Source organism: Sturnus vulgaris, chromosome 5 (genome assembly GCF_052056855.1).
Source record: "Sturnus vulgaris isolate bStuVul1 chromosome 5, bStuVul1.hap1, whole genome shotgun sequence".
Taxonomy (NCBI): Eukaryota; Metazoa; Chordata; class Aves; order Passeriformes; family Sturnidae; genus Sturnus; species Sturnus vulgaris.
Window position 1 is genome coordinate 35,264,149 of NC_142247.1, and position 27,489 is coordinate 35,291,637.

Sequence of the window (27,489 nt, forward strand, 5' to 3'; positions counted from 1 at the left end):
CACAGTCAGACACAGGGGCCTGACAGGATCCTAATTACTTCCAGGAGGGACTGGAGACCCACTCTGGGACTAGTCCTGACAGCAGGGGCTCTGACCCAGCCACCTGACACAGGACACCTTGAAGAGAAGGAAAATAGAACAAACAGACTGTCTGTGACTAGATCATTGCAAAGTGGTAACTAGGGGATGAATGATCCCCTGTGAGGGGATTCCAGTTGGGGTGTGGGAAGAGCACATTATAGAGCAGAATCCTGAAGTGTGAGTGAAACAAACACATCTGTTTTGCTAATTTTCTCCCCAAGGTAACATCAAGGCTTCCACTCCTTCACCTGAAGGTGAAAGCAAAAGGGGTTGGTAATAATGGTCTGGATCAGATTCTCATTTAAAGTGGCCTCTAGAGAGCTACAAGTGTTTCACATCAATGACCAAAGCATCTGTGGAACTAATTGCAACACTTTGCCCAACATTTCATCAACTACAGTAAAGACCCTATATCCATATACCATTAATAAAAGTCAAAAAGAGTGAACAATTAGTACTCAAGGGAGTCAATAACTGGAGTGGGGGGATTATTTGCTGGAGATAGGCTTCTGGTAAATACAAGGGGTGGCTCGTACTAGTTGTATTGTCTGGAGAAGAAGGATCTCTGCTTTGGCCAAAGACAGTGGCTAAATCAGTGGAAGGACCTCTAAATATGCTGGGTTTTGTGCTTGTATAGTAGCAGTCTCCTCTGCGCACGAGCTGCTCAAAGCAGGGAGCACAAATTCTGCCAGATGTCCCGTCCATCCTGTGGCCTTGCATGGAGCAGCAATGTCATGTATTCACAACAGTTGTGCAACTCACACACAGTATCAGTGCTGGAATTATGCCCAGACTCAGCCCTGGTCATTCATAAATATGGACAGAGCCCAAGTCCTTGATTATAAACACTCTTACATACAGTTATGCAAGAGAGTGAATAATTCAGGCTTTCTTCCCAGATACAGCATTATACTGAGCTATGTAAGAACACAGCTCTGCTCTGGCACAGTCTGACATCTCTGTGCATCAGCCCTTTTCTTCAACACAGCTTGTAAACTGGGGAAGAACAAAGTGTACAGAAAAGCCTACAGAAATGTGACCTCTCATGGCATCACCCTCTCCCTCCTGAACATCCCTCTCTCTCCTGCCTGGCGCCCACTGTGTGTTTACTTCTTGCCTAACACCAGGAACCCAAGAAAAGAGGAGGTATACCAACAGCTTGCTGGGCTGACACATGCCCATGGCTGGCAGTGTCATGCCAGCAAGACTGGCATTTTGAAGTCCAGGGAGAGTTTCAGCAGAAGCATGTCCATAGCCAAGCACAGCTGTACTGGCTGCAAAAATGCAGCCCAGAGAGAGAGGATCACTGTTGGAAAGTGAACTCTAATCCCACAGACTCCATCACAACCTGTCGAATCCATTTCAATATCACATATGCACTTCACAGGGTTGCTATAAGAACCAGATAGCTGAAAGTTAGAGGAGTTTAAATTTAACGAAGTGTTTCCATCTTTAGTAAAGCAGAAAATACTACCAGCGTTCCCCACAGTTACCCAACACTCTCTACTGAAACACCATTTTCTCAGTGACTTGCTCAGGCACCTAAGTATTGACTGACTTCCTTCCTTTCTTGATTCTCCCAATTTTCCCTTGACTACACCATCTTCGAAATCCATTTCCTTGACTCATACTGTGCCATGATACCATGTGTTACAGAGAGAGAGTTCCATGAAAGCTCTCTCTGACTCCAGTGAGTAGTCCCCTAGGCAGCCCAGCCTCACCCTGCACTGCTCCAGGACCCAGCTCCAATTTCCTGCCCTGCAGCCATTTAACTTAATGGTGCTAGCTGATTTAACACCTCAAGAGTCACATGTGAAAATGCTCTGGCCATACCTTTCCTGCTATATGTGTGCATCCAATTTGCATACAAGTACTAAAGTAAGTAAAGACAAAGTGCTCATTACTTTCCAAGGTGACTTTACAATCCTAGTCAAATTTGGCCATTTACAAGTTTTCTTTGAAAAGTACACTATTATCTGTGTGCATCCTACCAGAAAAACAGACAGCAGCTTTTTGCAGGTTTAGTTATTTGATCCCTGCAGCAACACACTCCTGACACAGTTTTATAGCACTCTGTGGAGTTTTCTAGCAATACTTCTTCTGTCTCTCTAACAGACAGTAGAAGTGGAGCACGCCTCTCATACGGGTGTAAGCATGTTTCCAGACTTTACAGCCAACCCACAGCTGCATAATATTAAACACAAAAGTAAATTATCATTCCCTATTGCATTATATGAAAGGGCAGAATACAGCTAACTGCTTAAACCTACGACATAATTCTTTTAACCTAGAAGAGAGAAAGTGCATGCTTTGAAACCTATTTTTCTTTGAAATGTTCAACTAGGTCTTCTCTTCTAGGTGAGTATTTCATACAGATAATGCTAAGCAGCAGAAATAATACCTTCCACACTCCTTCATAATACAAATTCTGATATAAAACTACATTAGAAGTCAGCCTGCTAAGAGCTCAGACAGGTACTTTACAAATGCTCAGTTGATTCCTCAGATATTCACAATAAAATAAAAAAATTATTTGTTGCCCTGCTGTGAATTTGGACTATGTTTGGCAGTTTTGCTTTGGTGTTGTACCATGTTTAGCAATTTGGTTTGGTGCTTGATAGGCAACCACAGCAAGAAGCAAACAAACACAAGGAAAAAAAAAACCCAGAGCATTTCAATTACTTAATTTTACCATAAAACATCTACACACACGTGAAAAAAATAAAAATCTCCCACCTTGAAGTAATCTATTTTTCTGCAGCTAAGGAGCATTTTGTGGCCAGGGGAAAATGTTCCCAAAAGTGCTTCTTCCAGAGCTTTGTGCACACTGTAAAAGCCTGCCAGTGCCTGCAGAGACTGTTCTCCAGATCACTTTCTATGCCTGCACTGTGCAACTGCTACATACAAAGTGGGTGAGACTGTTTTTTAAAAACAAACAGAAAAAAGACATAAAAAGGAGGTGCTTCAATTCTTTACTTCAATTTGGATGAAAGCTTGAGGTATTGTCTGTCTTCCTCAAAAAACATAGCCATCTCTCTACTAAACACAAAACATACTTTAAGGATCTGTAACTTGTTGCTTCCTCTGCACATGAAAGAGAGTATGAACTAACCTTCACTTCAACGTAGTCAGTATTATTGGGCCAGCAACCATCTTTTCATCTTTAGTTTAGCTCTCAGTACTGTGGGGCCAGGTTTGCTTACCCCATAAACAGTCTCCATGGAAGTGTTTGTTTATGGGGAGAGAAAGCATCATGGGATTTTTTTTGCTTGACTTTACAGGAGTTGTGATGCCTCTCTGAATGCGCTTTATATTTCTAATGCCAGTCCACATGTCTAATCAGCTTTAAACCTCCCTAGAATATACTTTCAGATCATGTTCAGAGGGACACAACGCTGACACTCCACACTGTCTTCCCCTTTATTTTTAAATGCTCCTACTCTTATACCTGTGAGGAAAGGAGACAAGCCAGCATGCCTGCAGAGACAACGTTGTGGGCTCCCAGATCCTGCCAAGCTCTGCAGCAGCCTGAGTTTTTTGCCTGGCTCTAAATGAGCTCTCACTACTCACCCTCTCTGAGCACTGCCTGCTACTGCTGAGTTCACAAAGATCTCCAAATGAAGAGTTAAAAGCTGCACAGGAAAGTTGGAGCAAGCGTGCAAAAACATTTTGGTAATCTTGTGTGCAAGTGAAAAGGCAACAGTACACAATAGCCAGGAGCCCACATGCTCTGCCCTGGGCTAGACATAAATTCTCCATCCCACTCCTCTGCTTTAAGTGATTCCAGGTCACATCCATACATCATGGAACTTTACTATTGTGCTCACAGTATTTAAACTTGGGGCAGGAAACAGCTGGGCTCCAGTACATGATCTCATATGGATCTGGGCATATATTTCCATGGCAGCATGGTACAGCTTTAGCAGGCTTAATTTCTGCTCCAAACCTATTTTTCTGCTGGGGAAGGAAATGCCATGTGGACTCTGGCACAGGCAGTGAAGAGCTGACAGCAGAGTACCTCCAAAGAGAACCACTGTGTTATAGAGATGTTGAAAACCAAACAGCTACCCCAAACTGAAAGAAATATAAAGATTGACAAAAAGATAGCAAAGCACAGGTTCATCCCTGAGCAGACCCAGACCACAGGCAGTTCTACACAGAAGTGGAACCCGGGGCAGACACTGGAGGCTTTGCTCTGTCTGCTCCACACCAGTAACGTGGGCTGCATTGCCCAGAGAGGTGCAGAGGAAAGCAGGCACTGAGGAATTGGCACTGAGCATGGGGATGGGGCACCCGTCAGTCTCTGCATGCAAAGCCTGGGACCTAGAGGGTCCTCTGCCTGTGCACAGCACAGGAGTCACAGCGACCTGAACTCATCCATCTCTTAGAAGAGACTTTGATCACCGGTTAGTCACCGGTTAGTCAGAATATGCTGAGTTGAAAAGGACCCACAAGGATCATGGAGTCCAGTTCCTGGCCCTGCACAGGACCCCCCTCAAAGGTCACACCATGTTCCTGAGAGTATTGTCCAAATGCTTCTTGAGCTCTGTCAGGCTTGGTGCTGTGACTATTTCCCAATCCAGTGCCCAGCCAGAGGGTAATAGTAATTTTTATAAACTGACACCAGAATAATTAACATAAGTGTCAGAAGTTCCCCTGATGACTACATGCACACTAACGTGCACTACCCAGTAAAAGCAGCTGTGTTTTCACACAGTTAGATCAAAGAGGCTGTGGATCAAGAAGGTCATGGTTTGGTTACAGTGTCTAAACAACTAAATCAGTGGGTTCCACTGGGTCTGTCACCTGATCTCATTACCCTGATCTCATCAGCTCTGGAATTTAGTGACCTTCCCAGATCAATATTTCAGAAGTGACTGAAGCTTTAGACTATGCAGAGATTCTCTCAGAGTTGGCTAAATAATTATATCAAAAGTCCAGGAAAGGGGAATGCTTGTCCCTCCTTTCCTGTTACTATACATTTTTCAATTGCTCTGGAATACAGCACACACACACAGGGAGTAAGGATTTTCCTTTGCAATTTAAATCAGAGTATTTTTTTCATTAGAACATTTTGGAGATTTTTTTTTAAATCAGATTGGTATTACAGCCTCTCTTACATTTTTTACCTCATGTTTTCCAGGACTGTGTAAGGACACATAGGAGAAAGGCTTTATTCCCCTTTTTAAGTCTCATTTTGCCCTCTGTAAACAGAAAGTCAGGCTCCTTGGCTGTCAACATCTAATCACGTGCAATTGTATTTCCTTTTGCCAACTTTCATTGTAATATCATGCAAGCAAGGAGGAGGAAGCCAAGATCAGTTCATAGCCAACATACTGATACTACTTTGTTTTCTGTGCACCTGACACATGTTTGCCTGGTTCCAGCTCACCAAAAAGCCTACACTGGCCACACAAATTAAATTAACTTGAATTTCAATCCCCAAGCTTTGGGTTTCTTTGTTTTTAATTTTGGTTTTCACAATAAAAATAACCTACTTTTAAAAACTTGGCTAAGGGTTCTTCCTCAAAGTTTTATTAGTTCTGTTCCACAAGAATAAACCTGGCAACAAAATCTCACAGCTTTATCGTGAATCCCTCATTATTTGGATTTTTCTGAAAGCATCAATATTAAAACTGCATGATTGCATAAGGAAGTGAAGACTAGGCATAGATAAAGAGCCCCAGCCAGACCTTATTTCTAGGCTTGCCATTGCTTGGTAGGACCAAAAGCAATCTCAAACTCCTGAAACCTGTGAGCAAGTAAAGACATGCTTATGGCTTGAATAGCAACAGTGGGAATCACCAGGGTTAGGGTTACCCCCGCTCCTTGCCAAGAAAAAAAAAAGTCTGCAAAAAGATTGCACAATATTTTGGAGTTTGAATAACGAATCTAAGCATTCAAAAGCCTGCAGTTGTGCATTGTGCCGATGGCAATGGCATGCAAGCATGAGAGGCTTTCCTTGCCACCTGGAAAGATAACACCCACCCCCAGCAGCACTGCACCACAAACTGCCATCCCTCTGAGATGGCCAGATGGCTGTCTCAGCAAAGAGACAGGTCTTGAAAAGCAAGGACTTGCGCCAGTGGAAAGTCTCCTGTTCTCCAAGAGACACGTTTCCTGCCAGAATTGCGAAAGATTCCCCCAACACTTCTGTTCCAGCATTCACACACTGAACAGTAGGGATGACGATTATTTAGGAGGTTTGGCTGTTACCAGAGCATTCTGTGGAAGAGCAGTGACATTTCTACTGCTAACTAAGCTTCCCAAGCCTACCTACAATGCTGGGATATACAAGCCCTGAAACCGATCAAATGCAGTTAATCCTGTTGGGACTGACTTGTCTTCTCCAAGTGTATAAAGTGAATTTATTCTACTCTGTGTTTCAGAGTTAACACTTCAATTTAGAGCAGCTCCACGGAGTTCAGCAGTGGTGCTCTTGCTTTACAGCAAGGTAATAAAGATTATAATCAAGCCTTCTATGCTGCTAAGGTATTTCTTAGCTGATCATGTTGGGAAAGGTATATTCCTCTCATCACAAAGGCATGTGTAGCTAGATACCACATTGTGTAAAGATTATTTCTCCTGATGTGGCTGGCTCTGACTTTAACTGGGGCATTTGAGCACCCTTACAGACTAAGCATAAACAACAAGATGCTCTTCAAAGACAAAAACTAATTTAAAAGAATCCATTTAACTTCTTTCTGACAGCTGGAAGAATGCTGGTTGCTTGCTTGCTTTTAGATAGTGAGGTTAACAACCCTTCAAAAACAACTCCAAAATATGCTGTGGTGACATTCCATAAATAGTGAAGGCTGGAAGTTCCCTTTTAATTTCTTTTTTGGTAGTCTACAGTAAGGGAAATTATGGCTTCAGTAGTTTATCTCCCTCTTCCTGTGCATGCATATCCAAGTGTCAAACTTCATATACTAAAGCAAAGCCAGAGCTGTAACCATATTCACCTGTGCCACTGCTGAGCTCCCTGTTCTACTCAGGGATTCCTCACGCAAATCATTACTATCTTGGTGGTTAAAAAAACCTAAAAAACATATGCTTGCATGTCCAAGTTTATGTACTCAGAATTAGTCTGTAAATCATGTGTTAAAGTTGGAGGTAAATGAAATGAAGCTATAAATGCAGAGCACAACAAATGAGCTACTGAAAAGATACACTGTCCATGTCACTGCTCCTTGTAATATTGAAAGAAAAAAAGAATGGGCTAACATTTGTTAGAAATTTGTCTATTGAGAGACACATTTGCAAGAATCAGTGTTTTACACAACTTTCTTCAGCCAAATTTAAATTTCCGTTTATATGGGCCTTCACCAGGATAAGACTTAGACCAACCTTCTAAACTGAGTTTACATCTTATTCTGAAACACAGTCAAGATTAAACATATAATAAATTCAGGAGCTGAAGAAACAACCAGACCAAAAATGATGCATCATCTGGGACTTCAGCTGAGGACAATCCCAATTTGTTTTTTGCTTCTGCAAAGAGATTAACTCATTGCCAAAGGAATGTCCCTAATTACTGGGCCTCCACTTTGATCTTTTTTTTTCAGATACAGCATGCACAAAAATATTTTTAAGGGGGAGAGAGAGAGAGGGAGGGAATGGGGGGAGGAGAGGGGGAGAGAGGGGGAAAGAGAGAGAGATGCTCATAGGAAATGTAAACAACAGCCAGCTAGTAATTGAAAGAAATAATTGTTTCCCATTATCTCTGACAGGCAAAGCCTAGATTTAAGTGAAATTGCAAAAACACAAATTATGCAAGACGCGGTTTCCATCTAAGCAAAAGAAGTCTATTTCTCTGAATGCTGCAGTTTCAGAGTTGAGTGCACCATCTTGGGACAAGCTGCTAGCCAAGTTGGACCACATGTACTCCCACTTGTTTTTTAACACTGTTAAAAATGTGTTTGATTTTCACAAAACTGGTAGCCAAAGCTTTGTCTGAATAGACACTGTCCATGCAGTACACACATTTAATTTAAATTATATTTGTCAATTTGAAAACTGCCCTACTCTGTGAGATAATACCCTGTAGTTTCAACTAAATAAGGTTTCATAAGCAGTTCAAGGAGAGAGAGGCTAGCGGGAGACCAGTTTAAATGAAATAAAGCCTCTGAAAATAATTAATTACACGATGTACTACCGAAATCTCGTAATAAAAACAGAACCGTCAGAACATGTCTGAAGCACAGTGGCCAGCAGATACTCTAGGGAAGGGATCTGGCCCCAGGACTGTGGCGTGGTTGGCCAGTAGGAAAGTGCTCTGGGCATCCTAGGAGCTGTGCAAGAGGACAGGCAGGCATGATCAGGCTTGGCAAGATTAGGTCAAGTGAAACATTGCATAAACATGATTGCAGAAATCACATCACTGACAATCTCCATCAATGTATCAGCAGGCTGAGCATTCAGAGTTTCGCCATCCTTGCACAGATCCTCAGCTGAATAAATAGGCGTGACCTGCTGAGCTGTGGTCCTGTGGCTCCAACAGTGCCTGTGCTACCTGCAGCCACTCAAGTGAGATACTATTCCTAAGTGAAGGGAATACAGCTGGCACCTACCTCAGATCCTGACCGGATCAGCAAGGCACGAGGTGTCTCCACAACGGAGGAAAAGAACCATTACCACCACTGGAGGGTCAGCTTAGATGGGCTGAAGCTCATGGCCTTGTCTCTGCAGTTGGAAGCACTGAGCTCTACACTTGGGCTGTTTAAACAAACTCCTGCTCAAGCACAGACTGAAAGCTCTCCAAGCTAGTAGTGAACTAAAGTTCTTCCTGTTCCATAGTTTTAAAAGCTTGTACAAATAAAAATATTAAAGCAAGCAGTGGTCTTGGCCCACCATTTAGCACCTAAAATGGTTACATTTCAGCTCAGTTCCAAGCAGAAACTGCTAGAGCCTAAGGGTCAAGACAGAACATGGGGAAAGCTGTGATTGATTGAATGTTTAATTGGGTTTTCATAGATCTTTTGATATCCAGCCTCCCAAAATTCTGCAGTACTCCAGAGCTGATCTCCAGATTCAGTGTGACAGGACTCAGTGATGTGCTGCTGTCAATAAGTACATACACTTCATGCTTACTTGCTTTGCCTACAGTACAAATCATAAATAGTTGTATGTGACAAATTCCCCAGTATTGAACCTTCACGGCTGCCAAGCAGCATGCTGCAGAACAGAACAAGGAGGGCTATAATTTTCTTTTCTTCGTTTTGTTATTTGACCTTCAATTTTTCAGTTGTCCTTGGATCAGTCTGGAACTAAATATAGTCTTTTCAGCATTATTTATACGTTTAACCCAAAGCTCCTCACATGTGTCAAGGGATTATCACAACATTCTTCTAAATTGTTTTAACAGTTTATTTTAAATTGAAAAATGTCATTTTTGAAAAACATTGTCAATTAATTATGATTCCACAAACTCCTACCAGCTCTCTTGTGTTTTGTAACAATTTGCTCAGAGCCTACAAAGACAAAGCCTACTTGCTCAGAGAAAGCTCTTGAAACTGCCCGGCCCTTGAAAATGCTGACTGATCTTTAAATTAACACAATGATAATGATTTTGGCCACCAGCTATTTACAAATGCAATGCAATTTACAAATAAATCCCCCATAGATGGATCAGCTGACTCCTTGGGGATCAACAGTCACGGGTGTTGAAGCATCCCTTAGTTTGTGGAGATAAAATTCGTTATTTGGAATTGGAACCAAAACCCACCACATTCAAAGGAAAGTCATTAGTGTTTGGTTACATAGAGTAATTCCTCCTGAACCGAGCAATATATTTTTCAGTGAAAAGGTCTTTCCCAAGCAAGGAAAAGACAAAACAGTCACTGTAATGATCCTCTGTGGAACCTTGAGAAAGGACATTTTCCGCCTCGGGGGGTGGTTCTCTGGTGTCTGTATCAGCTACAGAGCTAACCAAAACAACAAAGAGCTGAGTGGGGGGACAGGTACAGGGGCACACATAGACACACACAATTTCTATCACATAAGAGAAATTTCCCCTATATCATCACATTCTGCAAACAGCATCAATTTTCTTTTATTTACATAACCAGTGTGTGCAACTTCAGAGAAGGATTTATGGTGCAGCTTGGGTTTCTGTGTGGGTTGCTCTTTTACTGTATCAATATTATGTTTAACAACATTTTTCAGTCAGAAAAATGTCCATGTGAAAGTTGAAAGGTGGGAGAATTATGTTCTCAGGTAAGAAAGAAAAAAACCCACAAAACTGTTTTATCACTGATCTAAGCAATGTAAGCCAAATTCAGTCTATGAATTTAAAGGGTTTACACTAGTAAATCAACTTAGAGCTGTTATTTAAGAGTTCAGAATTTCTTGGATAATTAATGAGACCAGCTATCCATGTAAACTTTACCAAAATGGTTTTACATCTTACAGTCAGATTGCTAACTTGACCCAAAATAGTGTCACCTAGAAAAACAATCAGACACGCTACCAAGAATTGCAACAAAATTTCCCATTGTTAACCACCTCCTTTAAATCCAGATTTTCAAAAGAACTAAGCACCTAAAATAATTTACTTCTTTGAGGGGGGGGGAAAGTCAGCCATGTTACAACACAGCTTTCATTTCCTTAAAGCTCTGAATTCAAGCTCCATAGTTTCCTGTAAGCCTAAATGCTCAGACATAAGCAAATCACCTTGGGAAACACTTCCACAAATACAAGTTTTTTTAAAAAAAATTCATTCGTGTGCACTTTTCAGTCAGGGAAATTTTTATTGAACTTTTTTTTGCTGCTCCCTAACTTTACCAGGGCAATTGAGCAAAGTAAACAGAACTTGGTTCTCACACAAGTCTGAGACCCTGTTTTAATGATTCAGCAAACTCAGGTTTAGGGCAAGAAGCCTCTGTTTAAAACCTTATCAGCCGTACCACATAAAGAATTGATTTGGTAGAAAAAAGTTGTTTTAACTAGAATTTGTTAATATGGAAAAGTGAACTTCAGATCAGGTGCAGCCTTTGTTCTCCCAGTAGCATAGCAGAAATGGTACCAATTACTTGTCTTGCACTCCAGCTAAATAAATCAAAATTGTCTCATGTGCCCAGCCCGGTCCAAATGAGCTCTGCCTCAGAGAATGATCCCACGCTGATTAGTGTGAACCCGCAGCCCGGTGCTGCAGTGACAGATCCTGGAGTGCTGGGAAGAGACTGCAGTTTTTCAAAAACACAGAACAACACATCAACACCAGAATGAAGATATACAAGGCAAAACCAATACAGTGTCATAAAATACGCCCAGGGTCAATAGCTAATGTCTCTGTTATAAAAAAATACTATTGGTTTTACCCGAGGTTATTTCCTTAGCTGCCAGGAGTCATTTGGCTGGAGATGGGATAAGGGGGCTGCTTTGGGCACTGAACACGATGTATCCAATGATCAGATCAGTTACGTTTGGCTGCTTATTTAGATGCTGTTTGTTCTGAGTCACTTGCTATGTGTTTATATATAAGTGTAAATGTATACATACATGGATACGTGCAAGGTGTTTACATGAAAGCTCAGGAGCTTTTTGGATGTGAAACCACAATATTTTCCTTCAGTTCTAAAGCGTGCTTTATCAAAACAACCAAAAGTAATATTGCCAAATTTTACTGCCCTCCTGTCCCCCCACTAGTTCCAAGTTCCTTCACATCTCAGAGGCTACTCTTTATGGCAAAAAGACAGCCCATTAACCTAGCAATGTTCAAACTTTTATCACCTTTCTCCGCCCCTGCAAGGTTAAATACTACTCCCTCAGGCTCCAGCTTAAGAACATCTGGCTTGGCCACCCTCCTCCTGTACAGGAGCACGTCTCAGAAGGGAGAGGTGAGCAGAAAGATTCTGCTGAGATAAGATATACCTGCAGCTGCACCTCTGCCAAGGGCTGACCTGCAACTACTCCCAAGCTTCTGGAGATCTTGCCATATACTTTACCTGCCAGCTCCTCACACAGACAACCCTTTGCTCTTTCCCTTTCATGATCTCCTTCCATGGTGCCTCGGGGTCTCAACTGCACCCCCTTGCAACTTTTGGCCATCCACCTCAGCCCCTGAGCTGTTCACCGTGGCCAAACTAAAGCAGGAAAGCAAGAGGTGCCACCAGCCAAGAGCTTACAACAGGCTGAAGAGGCCAATTCCTATTGCCTTTCACCAATCTCGTGCCTGCAACAAGCTTGTGCCCAGCCACAAAGCCACTGCAGCACTGGAGAGGATCTCCTCACTGACTTGGGACACATGCAAGCACACACAGAGCAGAAAACTCTGAATGAGCTTGTTTTTATTGCACTCTCATCTCTGCCATGTTCATGAGGCACTGAGCCTCCCTCAGATTATTTCTGTCCCTCATCCTCCCACGGACAATAGTCCAAATCCATGCAGAGGGAAGATGCAGTGGCTGTGACTGCAGAGTTCCTCCAGCATATATCCTTTAGCATTGCTAAATTACACACTATTAAACAACCAAGCATCTCAACTTTATTAGTAATCTTATTATTACAGCATTGTAAAGGAGAAAAAAAAGTGGGGGGTTTTGGTGGTTTTTGTTTATTTTTTATGATGAAGCTGTCACTGTCTGGAGGAGACCTGTGCTTTGCACACACACAGAAAAGCACACACATATTTCATATGGTGCATTGCAAGCTGCACGGAATAGAAAGCAGCTGGAGGAAAATGGCTATAGAGAAATGGTTCTCCTGGGCATCATCTGTTGATTTGTTTTGTTTATAGAAGGAATGAGATTTTTATCTCTGCTCAAAATATAAAATGCTTCCATGGCACTGAGCTCACTGCTTGGCTATGCTCTCACTCAGGAACGTAAATAAAAAGGGGGAGAAGGAGGAAGGAAAAGGCTTTACCACACAGAATCCCTAGCAATGTCAAAAATTAAACAGAAAATGTTTACCACTGACACAGTTAAAGCCTGAAAGAGGAACTAAGTCACCCAGCTACCATGGAAGTAAAGGCCTTCTTACCATGCTTGTTAATGGTTAGAATCTCCTAAAGCTGAGGAGGCAGGTTAGGGATATACTACCCAAATCGCAGTTCTCAAATCCCAGACTGAGTCCTGGCAGGATGAGCATACTTACATTGTAAACACACCAGTCCTTGTGAGATTCATGGCCTGTGAAGGCATAGGTTCCTACAATCCTTCCACCATCTTGTGCCCACCGTCAAAATTCCAAGTTCGCTCTGCAGCCTTGCTGGGGGAGGCTCCTCATTCCTCTGTGCCTGACACCCAAGATCTGATGGCCTCTTTCAGGCAATAACAGACAACATCTCTGTGTCCTAGGAGAACACCAGATGGCTGCTTTTCCACTCAAATTGAGAGCACTTCCATTTATATTAAACAAAAGTTACATCTCAGGAAAGAAAATATATTGTGAAATGTTTGAATACTTAACTACTGCTAAAAATCTAAACTTTTTAAAATTTTAAAGTGCAACTACCAAAGACACAACTACTGAGAGACACAACTACACAAACTGTGAGAAATTACCTGAGGTCTAAAATTTTCTAATAGACAAACAAATTTCAAAATACCTTTCTTCTGAAATAGGAAAGGCTCAAGTTTTGTTGCCATATCTAGGAATAGTTCTCATAAAATTGAGGGTTCTTTATCTTTGTACCACCTATGCCTAGCTCTGAAGAAGAGATGAGAGAGAATAAGCCATACATAGAAGTGAAGGCTGCTGAATGTTACTCCATAACAACCCTGTTTCATGAGCTACAAGAGGGGATCTGAAGCCTTTCTGGAACCACTAAGAGGTGTTTGCTCTTCCTGAAGCTGTTGGCCAGAGTTCTGACCTGAATGACCACTCAGCAACTGTTGGTCAACTCAGGGTCCCATACTGACTACAGTTCACTATAGCATTCAGAGACATTAATCAATCCAGTACAATAGTCTTACACTCACTGAAATCTAGTTTTGCTGCTACAAAGCTTATACTGAGAACTCTGTTTGGAGAGATTGCTTCATCTCAAGCCATGATGAGCATTTCAGAAAATCTTAAAACAGAGATTTGTTAAAGTCTTTGGAGAACAAACAGATCATATTGATATTTTAAAGATGGAAGAGGGCCCTTGCAGTTTTGACCACCATTACTCTCTGTCTGTCATGCTAGCATGCAACCGACTGAAGATCCTTTAGCTGCTCCTTCCTCTCCCAGGATGGCTTTATTTCATGTCTTTCCCACATTTCAAACCACATGCCTCGACAACCTGTTCAATTGTTATAGCTCTACTGAGAGGATGTTTACATAAAAGCTCTTTGGAGCTTTTTGGATGAGAAACCACAAACATGCATGCACAGATTGCATCAGATTTATTGCCACCGAATAAGTTAAAACAATACTGAGGGTTACAGGTTCAGAACTCCGCCAAGAGTTCTCATCCAAGAGCATTCATTCAGCAGGAACTTGTGATCATACAATTACCAATTACTCATCTCCTCTAAAGTCCGCTGCCTTTTCATCCTTCCCATGCTCCTCAACTCATAAAGAGCATCACAAGGTTTTTAGTAGCTGAAAGGAACTATTCTTTCCAAGGAAGTAGACTTTACTTTGTCCATACAAGCAAGCACACAGCCACTGCCCCATTTCCTACTGCCAACATACATCTCAGTTCAGCTCCTTTCTTCCAGCCTCAATTTGCCCAAAATTACTTGATCTCAATCTGTAACAACCCACTGCAAATTGCTATGGAGTCATATCCTGCTGTTCCCAGTCATTCTTCCCAGTCCTTTCCCAGAACGTCCCATCCAGCTTCTTTTACTACCCAAGCAAAAACAACAACAACAACAAAAGTTTTGGCCTTTTCTTTGTTTGTTGCTTCCTTGCTCCCTGCAACAACTTCAGAGGTTCTGCAGAACCATGAAAGCAGCACCTAGCCAGGAAAAGAACTATGAAACGAATGGATGTGGAGAATCTCCCACATGCTAGATGATGCCTTCATTAAAACTCTTGTATTCCTATTGACCTGCACATCACTCCAATCATAGATGACACATGTCAAATAAACAAGTAAAGCTTAAAAGAAATAGTCACCAGTGTAAGCCATGGTATATAAAGCAAAGGAAGGAAGAGAGAGACAAGGAATATAATTTTCTCAAGCTCCTCTGCTATTCCTGGGAAAGTGAAATAAATGCATATCCAAACCAGAAAATATTTTGAGATCTTTCAGCTGTTTCACAGCAGTTAGTACATACTGAGCTTATGGAACAGTAAACTTTGTTTTCCATAGTGAAAAAAAACAAAAATAGAACCAGAGAGACAAGAGAGAGAAAATCCATCTAAAGATTTTGGGTGTGCCAAGGGGAACTGATAAAAAATAATCTCTCAATAATATGTCAATATTTTAAAACATTTTTTAGACAGCTCCATTAAATACTATATAAAACTCCCCTACTGAAGAGCAAGGCATGGGAATCAAAGGCATAAATTACCTGTGAGCCAGCAGTGAGGACAAAACAAACATTGGTATGGATGAAATCTAATGCAAAGACAAAAAGGAGTGAAGAAGATTATGGGCAATTTTTTTTTAAGGGATGGAAGCAACATTAAAGGACTGAAGAAAAAAAGAGAACATAGATCTATATTTCAGCAGTCCGAGGAATTCTAACCTGTCAAAACTACAAACTGTTTTAACTTTTCATTTAAGAGGGAGCACAGGAAGGGTGGCAGGATATTTTGTGTGCTGTCTGAAAGTGGAGTGACAAAAATCCACACATCTTGGAGCACAGGAGGAACAAGTCCCATCAGGGCAGGGCAGTCACAGCTTCCTAGGGTTCAGGGAAGAGCAGAGCTCATGGCAGTGTTTGAAGACTTTGTAGCAGACCTGAGAGGCCCCTCTGAGTCTGGCAAGTAAATGCACAGACACAGCAAGAGACAGCCTCAGTGCAATGGATGGAGTGCTGCACTGTATGCAGAGCCTTCTCTCTGAGGAAATTGTTTACATTGCCTTCTCCCATCATCTAATTTCAATTACATTTAAAGCACCACCAGCAGGGTATTCAGTTCCTCATGTTCCTAATACTACCAGTAGATGAAGGCAGGAGCTCCTAGAAGTTAATTTGGAGTACCCAAAATCAGTTTGAGAAGGGCCCAAATATGCCCAAGTTAAACAAAGCAACCTGCCCGAAGGCAAGGGCCAGATCAAAAGTTAAAACCAAACAGCTGGTCCAGAAGAGCTCAGTGAAGCTCCAGAGCAGGCTCCCAGGCAGAAGTTGCCTGTTGGAGAAGTCACAGTACTTCCCCCCCTTGCTGGTCTCTCCTGCCTATGCAACCAAGTTGAGACCAGACCCAGGCCATTCCAAGCCCCGCAGGAGGTGGAAGCAGAAATGGGATGGCTCAGGGGCTGAGTGCTGCCAGCTCCTGTTTGCTCTTGAGCCATTATTCAGCTTTGCAGCTCACTCCATTGGACATGGATCTGGAGACAATAGCAGAACACAGGTAAATATACTTGTTTCATGAAAGGAAGCCATCCTATCCCTATAGGTCTGCCTCTACATATTATTAAGTCTCCAATCTCCTCTCACTCTAGATCAAGCTATGCTTTAATTTGGGATTAAAGGGGGAAAGGCATGAAAAAGTTTAGGGAAAAACAAAAACCATAAGGAATTGATAGGCTGGAGACTGAGTTTTTTGCACAGAGTTTTTAGGGTAAAGTACACTTTCACAAAAGCAAAAAACTCAGCAACTACTTGAGAGCCTTCAAATAAACACTGCTGGACATGTCATCTCTAAATTGAAAACAAAACAAAACTTGAGCAGAGATGGTTTCTGAGTTTTGCAGTGCAGTGCAACAAAGCAAAACCAAAGCTGCACAGCACAAAGGGCCCAACACTTGTCTGGATAACCAATGTGTTAGAACAGCCTCTGAAGATATCCCAGAGAACTCAGGGATATGAAGCTGCAATAACAGCAAGAGAAAACTGTTCTTCTTCCCCCAAAAGTAAGATAACTTTGTTTTACAATGTCTTGGGTTGAATTTACGATGCTTTTATCAGCAATTGTCTGTTGTATTGGTGTTGAATATTGAGTTCTGCAGCTTTAAGACTGGTTCCAGGAGTCAAGGGGGAGAGAAGAGGTGCAGAGTCTGTTATCAGAGACTGCAATGGCTCCCCTTAATCCTTCACACAAACTGTGCTGTCTGCAGTGGACAGCAGGAGAGAGCTCTCCTTGCTCCTTTGGTTAGTTTCTGGCTAGCTGAGGCAGAGAAGCTCCCTGGACTGTGGGGTTTTTTTCCTTTTTCTTGGAATTGTTCGAACATGCTCTCGACTGAAAACCCAGAAGAGCATCAGGAGCTTGCACCCATGGCCCACCAGGCGTGGCCTGGGCTGCAGCATTCCCCAGCACAGGAGGGACTGAGATCAGACTGAGTGAGCCAGTCCTGAGATCAATTTCTGATGTGGTTTAGTACAGGTATGGCACCAACTGATGAATTCTAACACCTTTGCCCCATCCAACTGTATGCAAATGACTTAAGGTCAGAGGAGGAAAAAGATTAAGTTTAGTTTTCATTCTTTTTTATCGGAGACTGCAAATTCTTTGGGTCAGGATTGACTTGTTCTGCACTGGGTGGGTAGTATCTTGATCTAGGGAGACCTCAATCTCTTAGACTCTCTCTACTTGTCTCTGGCACAAGTAATCATTAATATTACTTCAATGTAAAAATGACATCTTTCTGAATTACTTAGCTTTTCAGAAACAGACAGGAACACCACTAGTTTATGTTTTGCTATGTTTGAAAGCATGCAATTAGACACGGATCTTACAAACATAAACAAACACTCCCATCCAACCTCTATGTTTCTAAAAAAAACCCAGGTTTGTTTAGACAAAATGTTGATAATCCAGTTGGAACACAGGTATCTGAATGCTGTGACAGCTTCTTCATAATGCTCAGCTTATGGTACATTAAACTTTAAAGCAAGATAAACTCCTGCTTTCATTTTATCAAACATCTACCCAGACAGCAAAAAGAAAGACACAAAGCAATGTTTGCAGCTACAGCCAAGCATGGGATATCCAACTCAGCATATGTTTGAAATGAAAATGAACAATATGTTGCATGGATATACTACTGTATGTTTCAATAGAGAATATCACTGGGATTTGTAAATGTTAACCTCATTCTTCCCTTAAGAGTTTGGTTTTTTCATGCCTAAAAAACCCCTTGAGATTCACCAAGATTAGGCAAATAGAGACAGCAGTGCTTGCAATTGAGAAAGAAAGTGCTCTTAAAAGAAACTGCTCCAATAATCAGTTTGGGTGGAAGAAATCACAAGAGAGGACACAGACAAGACATTTTTTAAGAGCACTAAGTGTTGTGCTACTGGTATTACTGAACTTTGGTAGTTAGCCATATTATACCTTTTTGTGGTCAATAATGCAGTAACCTGTCTACCACAATAATAATGATGTAGCAACAGACATCCAAGAGTCCATGATAAGAAGTCTGCAAGAACTTTTACCTACAGAGAACAAGTAGCAAGAATGGGGAGAGTAGAAGATTGCTAAATAAATCCTTCAGGAATGGGGAACTGAGAAGAGGCTTGAGCAGCCTCTTAATTTTACAGATTACCAAAAAAATAACTTCTCATTCAAATCTAAATAGACTGTGTACCCAAAAGGTTTCATAGTTCTTTCTACTCCCAACATTAAATCAACTACCTTACAAAGCCTCTCCTTAGAGCTGACTTAAGGTCATGTAGTAGACAAATACTGAGAGGTTATCATTGCTTCCACTGAGTTAAAATTGACTTATTTCACTAGAAGCATCATCTTCATATTACACTGATGGCAATGCATGAGAAATCAGAGATGTGCTATTACATGATTTGTTACAGAGTTACTGATGATCTTCATTATACCATAAATAACAGCCTAAAAATTATCAAATCATGAAAGTTTCTTCCTAAGACTTGCATCTTCCCTTTAAGTTTATTTTTATGCAGCTACAGTCTCTCCTCCCTTTCCCAAGCAACCCTTTCTTCTATCCCTCTTTCATATGACCTCACCATACCCAAAAATGTTAAGAGATTGGTCTTATCGCAGTTTAGCAAGATACCACCTGCCAGCTGAACTGTGACAAATCCCAGCTGGCTTTACAATACACACACTAACAGGGACTGAGGCTGAGCCAATGGACAGCAGCTCAAGGCTGTAGTTTAAACCACTGAGTACCCCCATCCACAAAAATTGTACTAAGGATAGAGCACAGTAACATGAATGTTGTCATCACCACATTCCTATTCTAGTGTGCATTAGTTCGAGTCTCTCCTCTACCTGCAACTGCCTTCTGTTGAGCCTTACTAAGCCTTTTGCAGCCAACAAGGTGGACAAACTGCCTGCTCTTTGTACTCACACAGCAGTTGACACAACATGACCCCAATCAATCATATGCTACTACCATAATAAAACTTACAACAGCAAATATTCATTCCTCCCTTTTCCCAGGACTGCCCTTCTAAAAAGACACAACCCTGGAAGAAAAAGCTAAAAAAAAGAATAATTGAGTAGTTATTTAAAAAATTAGGATAAGGCCCATAAAGAAAAAGTAATAACTCTTTAGGTTCCTTTGAGTTTATTATTACTCCTGCCATACACAACACTCATGTTTTCCAACTCCTAGAAGAGCCAGATAATCAGGTACACAACATGATTGTAAGAAATTCTCTAGAATTAGAGACCTGCATTTTTATTAGCAACCATTTTACACACTGTTTAAATAACTCCTTGAACCCAGGTTTCCGTCATGAATAAAGGAAGATGTGAGCATGCACTGAGTTTTACTGATCTGTTTAAACACGCAGGCAAGTATAAAAAACTTTAACAGAATAGACTCCAATTAGAAAGTTGACAAGTCTGAACAACTACTACACTTGCAGATGTGCTTCAAGACTTTAAGCTTACAGGCTCAGGCACTGCACTTTACTGAGATAAATAGATGTGAACAGCTCAGCCACTAGGCAAACCTACCAACAGCCCAGAGTTTATTTCATTGCAAGTTTTATAATCGCCACCTCTACTTAATAAGCTACTTAATGATAAATTTGAATCTGTAGACCAACAAGATTGTTTAGTAGTAACCATTGGCAGTTACTAGTATAAAACGCTTTTCCCATATGAAAGTTTTCCTTTATTTTTTTTTAAGCTTTCACAGAATTCACCTTCAGCCAGGAAAGCAGACACATTGAATGAGGTGTCTCTACTGTTAGACAATTTCCCACCTCACTGCTAAGTTGAACTTTTTGAAACTTTTATGGTAGGCACTCAATTCAGCAGTTACTGACCACAGCCACGAGTCTGGTTTAACTCTGCAATTAGAGTTAGGTTTATTAATGGCTAAACCAAATGTGCACTAAACCACCATTGTCTTAACTTCAAGAGGAGGAACAGCCTTTTCTAAACTGAACCAGAAAATGAGGCCCTGGGCAAGCACATACCAGACAGTACCTAAGATTTACAAGGAGCAGTTCCGGGTCTTTGGAGATCTCAGCACATCCGGATATGTCCTATGGGGAAGTATCAGGCTATTTAAAATGATCCACAGGTGGCCAGATCTCACCAGCTGATCTGCTGCTTTTCTGAACTGTGGATGTGCCTTTGTCCTCCCTCTCTCCACCTTAAGCTCCCAGAGAAGCACGGGTCTACAGCTAAACTGCATGGTCTTACTTAATGCTCTAGAGCTACCGTTCTTTTTCCCAATAAAATTCAGAGGAAGGAGGACTTGGATGTTTGTGATGATTTGGGCCCATCTTGTTAAGAAAGCAGGCTCACCCATCTATTTGATACAGCAACAGACGTCAAATATGGGTTTGACTCTTTTTAGTCTCTCCCTCCCTGGACACAGAAGGAAATTGAACAAAGCTCAATGGGGTTAAAGAATGGCAAAATATATGCAAAGTAATCTGTCATTTACGTTGCTGCAGCAGTTGTGCTAAACTCATAGTACCATCATTATTCTCTTATAGATTAGCTTTGGATTTTTGCTGGATTTTTTTTTCTGCAACAGTCCCTGAAACATTTTCTTGAACTCTCATACAATTGAGAAAAAAACAAAAAACCATTCTTTTACTGGAAGGCAGGATTTGAAGAGATATGCAAGTAAAAGGTCAGAAAAACACTCCCATTTCAGCTAATACAATTTCTGATATAAATTGTCAGGACGGGGGGAGATTTTTTTGTTTCATTTCAGCACATCTCACTGCAATGCCTACTGTGCTAACCATTAGGGCTGCTGTTATTCTGATTTGTGTCCACTAGTCAGCGTGGAAAGAACAAAAGAGGAAATTCAAGCAGCAGTTAAAGTGTCTGTACAGTTAAGCCAAAGAACAAGTGTGCAGCACAGTAGAGAGAAGAGGTCCAACAAGTACTTGGTTTCTTTCTGATCTGGACCAATGCTCCTGCTGCCCAAAGAAATTTACAAGAAGCCAACAAATAAGTTCTTAACTTAGAAGACAGTTTTTGTTAGCAATTGGTAAAGCACTTACAAGACAATATTGAAAAGAGAGAATTCTTAAAAGCATCATGAGTTTTCTGAGTATTTGTTGCACTCTCAGCATCCAAACCAACTCCCCCTCCATTTCCCTCCTAAGAAATGACCTTCCAGTTTCCCCTCATGGATAAAAGACTCTACAGATGCTGGCAATGCTTCAGCAGGGTTTGTGTCTGATTTGCAACCCATCTCACCACTATCACTTACCAATAGAGCAGGAGCAGGAAGACTGCCAGCAAAGCCAGGGTGACTGTGGTACTCTTCATTTCTAGGGAGGCAAGTGCCAGAAGATCTACAGGCTCCATTTTCCTCCACTATAGCTCCAGCCTTGAGTGCTGTGTGCAGGGGAAAGCCTCCGCAAGGGCTGATAAAGCCTTCCACAGCTACATGAATGACATCTGCAACAAAACAGGAACCGAGAGAGCAAAAACATGTCAAGCACAAACTGAAAACCTTTCCTTTTCTCACCGACTGCACTCTCTGAGACAGAACTCGAAGGTTCCCCGAGTGGTAGAATGTAGCAATTTCCCCCCTCCCACTGTTGTTGACTGTCATGCCAGTAAATATTTACATACTCACCTCTTGAGACATCAGTGTTGCTGAATAGGCTTTTAGAATTCAAGTATGGGAAGCTGGGGAATGTGTGGGGAAAAGAAATGGGGAAGACAGCCTGACCTTGTTACAGATGATGGAAGAAAAATATAAAGGCACTTCAGGGGTGCTCTGACATACAAACAGTGGCATTCTCTAAAGTACTAGAATAAAGCAGTTTTGCAATATAAAACTTTATTAGTACTTAATCTCCAAGATGGTTATACCTTGTAAGAATGGAACTAAGTAAACATTAAAATACCATGACTAAAAAGGAGGAATTAGAGGAAAACTGGTCTATGTGACTCCAAGAATGCATACAAAGGAAGAACTAATGAGCAGAAAACCCCAATTTTTTGAGTAGTACCAGATCCATAAATCAGCATCTGCCACACTGGTGAGTCCACACAGACAGCACTCTTTGGGTGTATCATCTCAAGTTCATGACGGCTACAGCAAATTTCCTGGCACAGGTCACTGTCCCCGTTGGAGGCATCACTAACCAGTCAGTGCAGAGATACTTCGGCTATGCCTACATTGTATTTCTAGTATCAGATTTAACACCAATATGGTCAAACCTACTATCCCTGCATTGTGGCACAGTCAGGCTGCCACAGCCCCTTGAACAATCTGCACACAACAATCAAGTTTTGACTGCAGGAAATGGTTTGTTCACTGTATATGAATTTTTCAGCTTTCTTCCATATTTTCCTGCCTGCAAACCTCAAGCCTGTTTTAAGCATCTGATCCAGTCCAATTAGAAAGGTAAACCAAAGAACACATCTTGAAGCACTTGTACAAAAGAAGTCCACCAACCTGCTATACATCAAAGTAGTCAAATTCCATAATCACAAAAATCTTCAGGACAGCAACATCAGAAGCAGTAGCCTGCAAGTAAACACCTCTGCCCATGACAAAATTACCTGAACTGACCAGTATTGTTTGTTACTTATGAAACTATAAATTCTCATATATGTGCTTCAGAGTTCCCACCCATCCTAAACAACCTATTTGAAAGATAAGAAAACCAATGCTATGCAAAAACTTGGTTTGTGAATTATATAGTAACCTTGAGAACCAGAAATTCTGTAAAATCTGATTCTCATAACATGCCTGATGAAGAGTGGTTTCTTCTCTTGCTGCCCCAAGACAATAGCTTCAATTTAACGTGCAAGGCTTCTCCAATATCATTGTATTATATTTCCTGCTTTTATCAGAGAAGTTAATAATATAGGTATCAAAAAAGCAAAGTCTCTAACACAATGGAGTTTAATTTTAAGAAGATTTGGCTCTACTCTAACTGAATCACTGCTATTTTGGTTCTCTGTGCTTCACAACTGCATTAATTCCCTTCCAGCCTTAGATCCTTACAGAATAAGTAAAAGGTGTTAACCAGTTCATCAGCTCCACAGAATAGCGACGTAGCTCACAGAAAACCTTGCTTCAGGTATTAACAACTCCACTGCTATTCTAGGTCAATAACAGCTCTGCTGGTTTGCTGCTGCTGGAAAGTTCTCCAAGAACAACTGCAACAAGATTCAAGACACAAGGAATTAATCAGTGGGCGCAAGCTAATCGCAACTAGCAACAAATCCTGCGGGACTTTCAGAAAAAGAAAAAAAATCAAACATTGATATGCATCAAAGTATTTTCGAAAAACCAAACCAACCACCATAAGGGTAGAAGACAAGAAATAATATTCCAATTTCACTTTGATTTATTTGGCTTTTTAATAAAAGATATTTTTCTGCACATAGAGGTAGTTGTTCTCCTATTAAAATCAACTGTGTGACTCCTGTCAGCACACATAGGTCAAGTACAGACCTCACTTGTTTTTTAAGAAGCACTGGAGTCCTTTCCCAGTCACACTGAGAGACAGGAGGTATGAATAGTTCTTAAACACATGCTTAAGAAAGAAAATAGGGTCTCACATCAGAATCCAGTTTGGAAGACAACACTTAATCAAGCTTTTTTTTCCTTTTCTTTTCATCATTTTCTGCTGTCAATCATGGGGTTTGTTTTGTTTTACTTTTTAAGCCTCATCACCTGTTTCTTGCTGAAGGATGCTAACTTGGCACCTCCGACCATTAAGAAGGGTGGCAAGCATTGACTCCAAAACCTGCCTGGAGCACTTTTCATTACAGATAGAGGCACTTACAGTTATCATCTTGGAGTTAGGGACCTCAGCTCTGTGAAGAGTCACATAAAACCACATGATATTTGTGGGGGGGAAAGGAGTCAGGGATGCAGAGAACAATGAAAACAAGCTATTTATCAATCCTGAGAAATCTCTTTACAATTTTTTTACGTGAGAAATATTATCCTAATTAACACTTAATAGCACAGATATTTTTCACCAACCTCCGGGTTCCTTTTGTGGAGTCACGCTGGGCAGTATGGTAACAGTATCAAAGAGCTATGGAGACAGCTAGAAAGTCCTCCCTAACCGCAGGCTGGAGGAAGCCAGAGACAAGCAGAAGAGAGCCTTTTCCTGTCAGACTGCTGTGAGTCAGCAGCAGTGCCTGCCTTTGCGTCCACAAGGCTTCCCTCAAGATTGCATCTACCAAGGTTTGCAGCTCCTTGACACGGTGCCATCCACACTCTTCTCTTCCATAGCAATTAAAATCCACAGATCACCACCTTGTTCATCACAGATGTTGATTAAAACCTCACTGAAGAGACTCACCTCACCCTTCATTCCCCACCACTGCCTGGGAGCTCCCCAGCAAATGTGACAGAGGGAGTTCAGTGCTGAGCAGCCAGAGCTGCAGCCTGCACACACGCTCGCAGCAGAAGCTATTAAACAGGGAAGTACACAATAGCATTCAAAGTCTGAGAGGCTGAATTGTTCCTCAACTGAAAAAGAACAAAAACCTGGCACCCAGACAATCCAGGTTTTACAGGAAGCCTTTGTGCCTTACAGCCCTGTCTGAGTCCAGTCATATTTTCTGTAAATGCTCTTCCAAAACAATGCATTTCAACTTGCAAAGGAATATAGCTGTGGCTGTGAGCCTCAGCAATGCTTGACATACACAAGTATTGTTCCAACATGAAATACAGAGTTTATTAAAAAGCAGGATTATAGGCCTTCCCAGTAAACCTAAATCACGTTAAGGATTTTGACCTGTCTTCAAAGAATATCAAATGGAAAGTGTACTCTCCTATTTAGGAGCTACTGACTATACCAGCTAGACTAACCACACACTCCTGCTAATGACCAAATTCGATTCCTCTTGTGCTATTCAACTTCATATATCTTAGGTCTATAACAATCTAATTAAGGCTGAGCCACACCAACTTTATGATAGATGAAGAAAGTCCAGGAAGACGCTACATTTTAATTTTACAGCAGTTTGTGTCTATAGAAATTTATAGCACAGTCTTCAGATCAACAAAATTCTGCTACAGACAGTTTAGCCACAAAATACTGCAGACAAAATACCACAGAACAGGTTAAAAAAGAGATTAATCAGGGACTAGTTTATGTATAAGCTTTAAAAAAACTCATGTAACAAAATGTATAAGTATAGATGATGATAATTTATCTTAAAGCAAAAACATTTCCAGAGCCAAAATGAATTCTCAACGTCTTGAAGATAGATCAAATAAAAAAAAATTCCAGAGGCACATTTCACAGAGGTTTTCTTTTTTCCTTTTTTTTTTTTTTAATTTAAAACAACCTTAATATCCAAAGTACTGGGAATAATAATGTATTGGAATAGAGGGATTTACAATGGCCATCTGTGATTTAATTATTGCTATCCCTGTTCAAGGATTGATTAAGTAGTTTAATCAGACGATTCTGTACTCCTGCATGATAAACTATGACAAACTACCCAACAGACAGACCACCAAGGCATCAGAGCCTACTAATAAAGATCCTACTCTGCATTCAAAACAGACAAGAGCACAAAAAGGACACCATGAGCTCATGGGAGATTCTTGAGTCACCTTGAATAAAGTCACTCCAATAAAGTGGATCTCAAAAGGCAAACACAGTAACTGTAAAACTACACTGAGGAGGCCACTTTCATGACACTTCTGACCGAGAAGCAGAAAGACACGCTTTTACACTTAAATTATTTTGCCAAGTCAGAACCTGGCTATATTAACCTAAATGCTTCTCAGAAAACAGGCATGCAGTTTAAAATTCTAGGAAAGCTAAAATATTGTGCAAACTTGTACTTCACAAACAAATTTAACCTTAGCTACCTAAAAGTTATGGTACTTCAAACACAGTCAGTATCTTAAAGGCTGAAAAACTCATTATGCTAACTAAATGTAGTGCCACTGTACTAAGTCCCCTTTAAAGCAACAAGCTGTGAGATATCCTAGTTATTTCAAAGAACTCCTCTTAGAAATAGCACAGATTTTGTGGTCAAAAGGAATGAAAGTTTCTTCCTCTTGCTGTGAGAGTTCAGAATGAGTTTCTAAAATAAAGTTACCTTTGCTAATAGTGACATTAAGATCTTGTAGCCCCTGTGAAATTCCATAGAAAGCAGAAACTAGTATAACACCACCAGTCATTTCTAAGCAAATTGACTTTATTAAATAATTGGTAACTTGTTTATATTTCTATAGCTTGCTTTAGAAACATTGATTGATTTAAGCAATCCTATAATTTCATTGCCCTATAAACTTGACTGGAGATAAATAAGGATTTATGTTCACAGATCAATAGCTCTACATACACAGGAAAAGCCCAAAAACCGTGCCTAGACTAGTCTTGTAGTTGCAGGGAGACATATAAATGTTTGCAAAACTATTATGGTATGAGCTGTTAGGTTATAATTTTTTTCTAAAGCTCAGTTTTTAAACACCATAAAAAATACCTAACCTTCTTTGTCTGATTGATATGCTACTCTAGGTAACAAATTCCAGGCTTGAAATCTCCAAACTATGTTTTGGTACTGGATCACACGTCAAAAGAACTCTGAAAAATTTGACAGAAGTACCTTGTTCAATAACTTAATTAAGCAAACTTATAGAGTAATACAATGCATTTATCTGTACCCTGTCAAAATTCAAAATGACAAATAGGAAATGCACCAAAAGTCTCAAAAACCTTGAACTTCAGACAAGGTAAAGAACTATTCTTCATCTGAGGTCACTGCTTTTGGGTTTTTTTCAAGTATCTTATGCTCCCAGAAGAAACTCCACAGATGTGATTGGAGAATGTGCCCACGGATTATGGCCTTCAGCCTAACAAAAAAGGTAGAATTCTTCCCATCTGGGAACGGTGGGCAGTATCAGCTGTCCCTTTATGCCTTATCTCTAACTGTCTAAAACCAGAGGGTTTGTATGCAAAACCT

At 40.9% G+C, this 27,489-nt stretch overlaps 1 protein-coding gene across 3 annotated transcripts in view; it reads right to left on the reverse strand.

Moving 5' to 3' along the window:
* The window catches only part of TBXAS1 (thromboxane A synthase 1), a 256,159-nt gene that overhangs the window by 203,205 nt on the left and 25,465 nt on the right, over positions 1-27,489 (reverse strand). For 2 of the 3 annotated variants that reach the window (XR_015803902.1, XM_088165417.1), the window contains exon 3: positions 21,794-21,984. Coding sequence is in view for 2 of the 3 variants with exons in the window: in XM_088165417.1 (XP_088021543.1) it covers positions 21,794-21,891 (98 nt within the window). In the remaining variant the exon portion in view is untranslated. Of the gene's footprint in view, positions 1-21,793; positions 22,069-27,489 lie in introns of those variants that run through there. The other variant, XM_014876964.2, reaches the window with a different exon arrangement.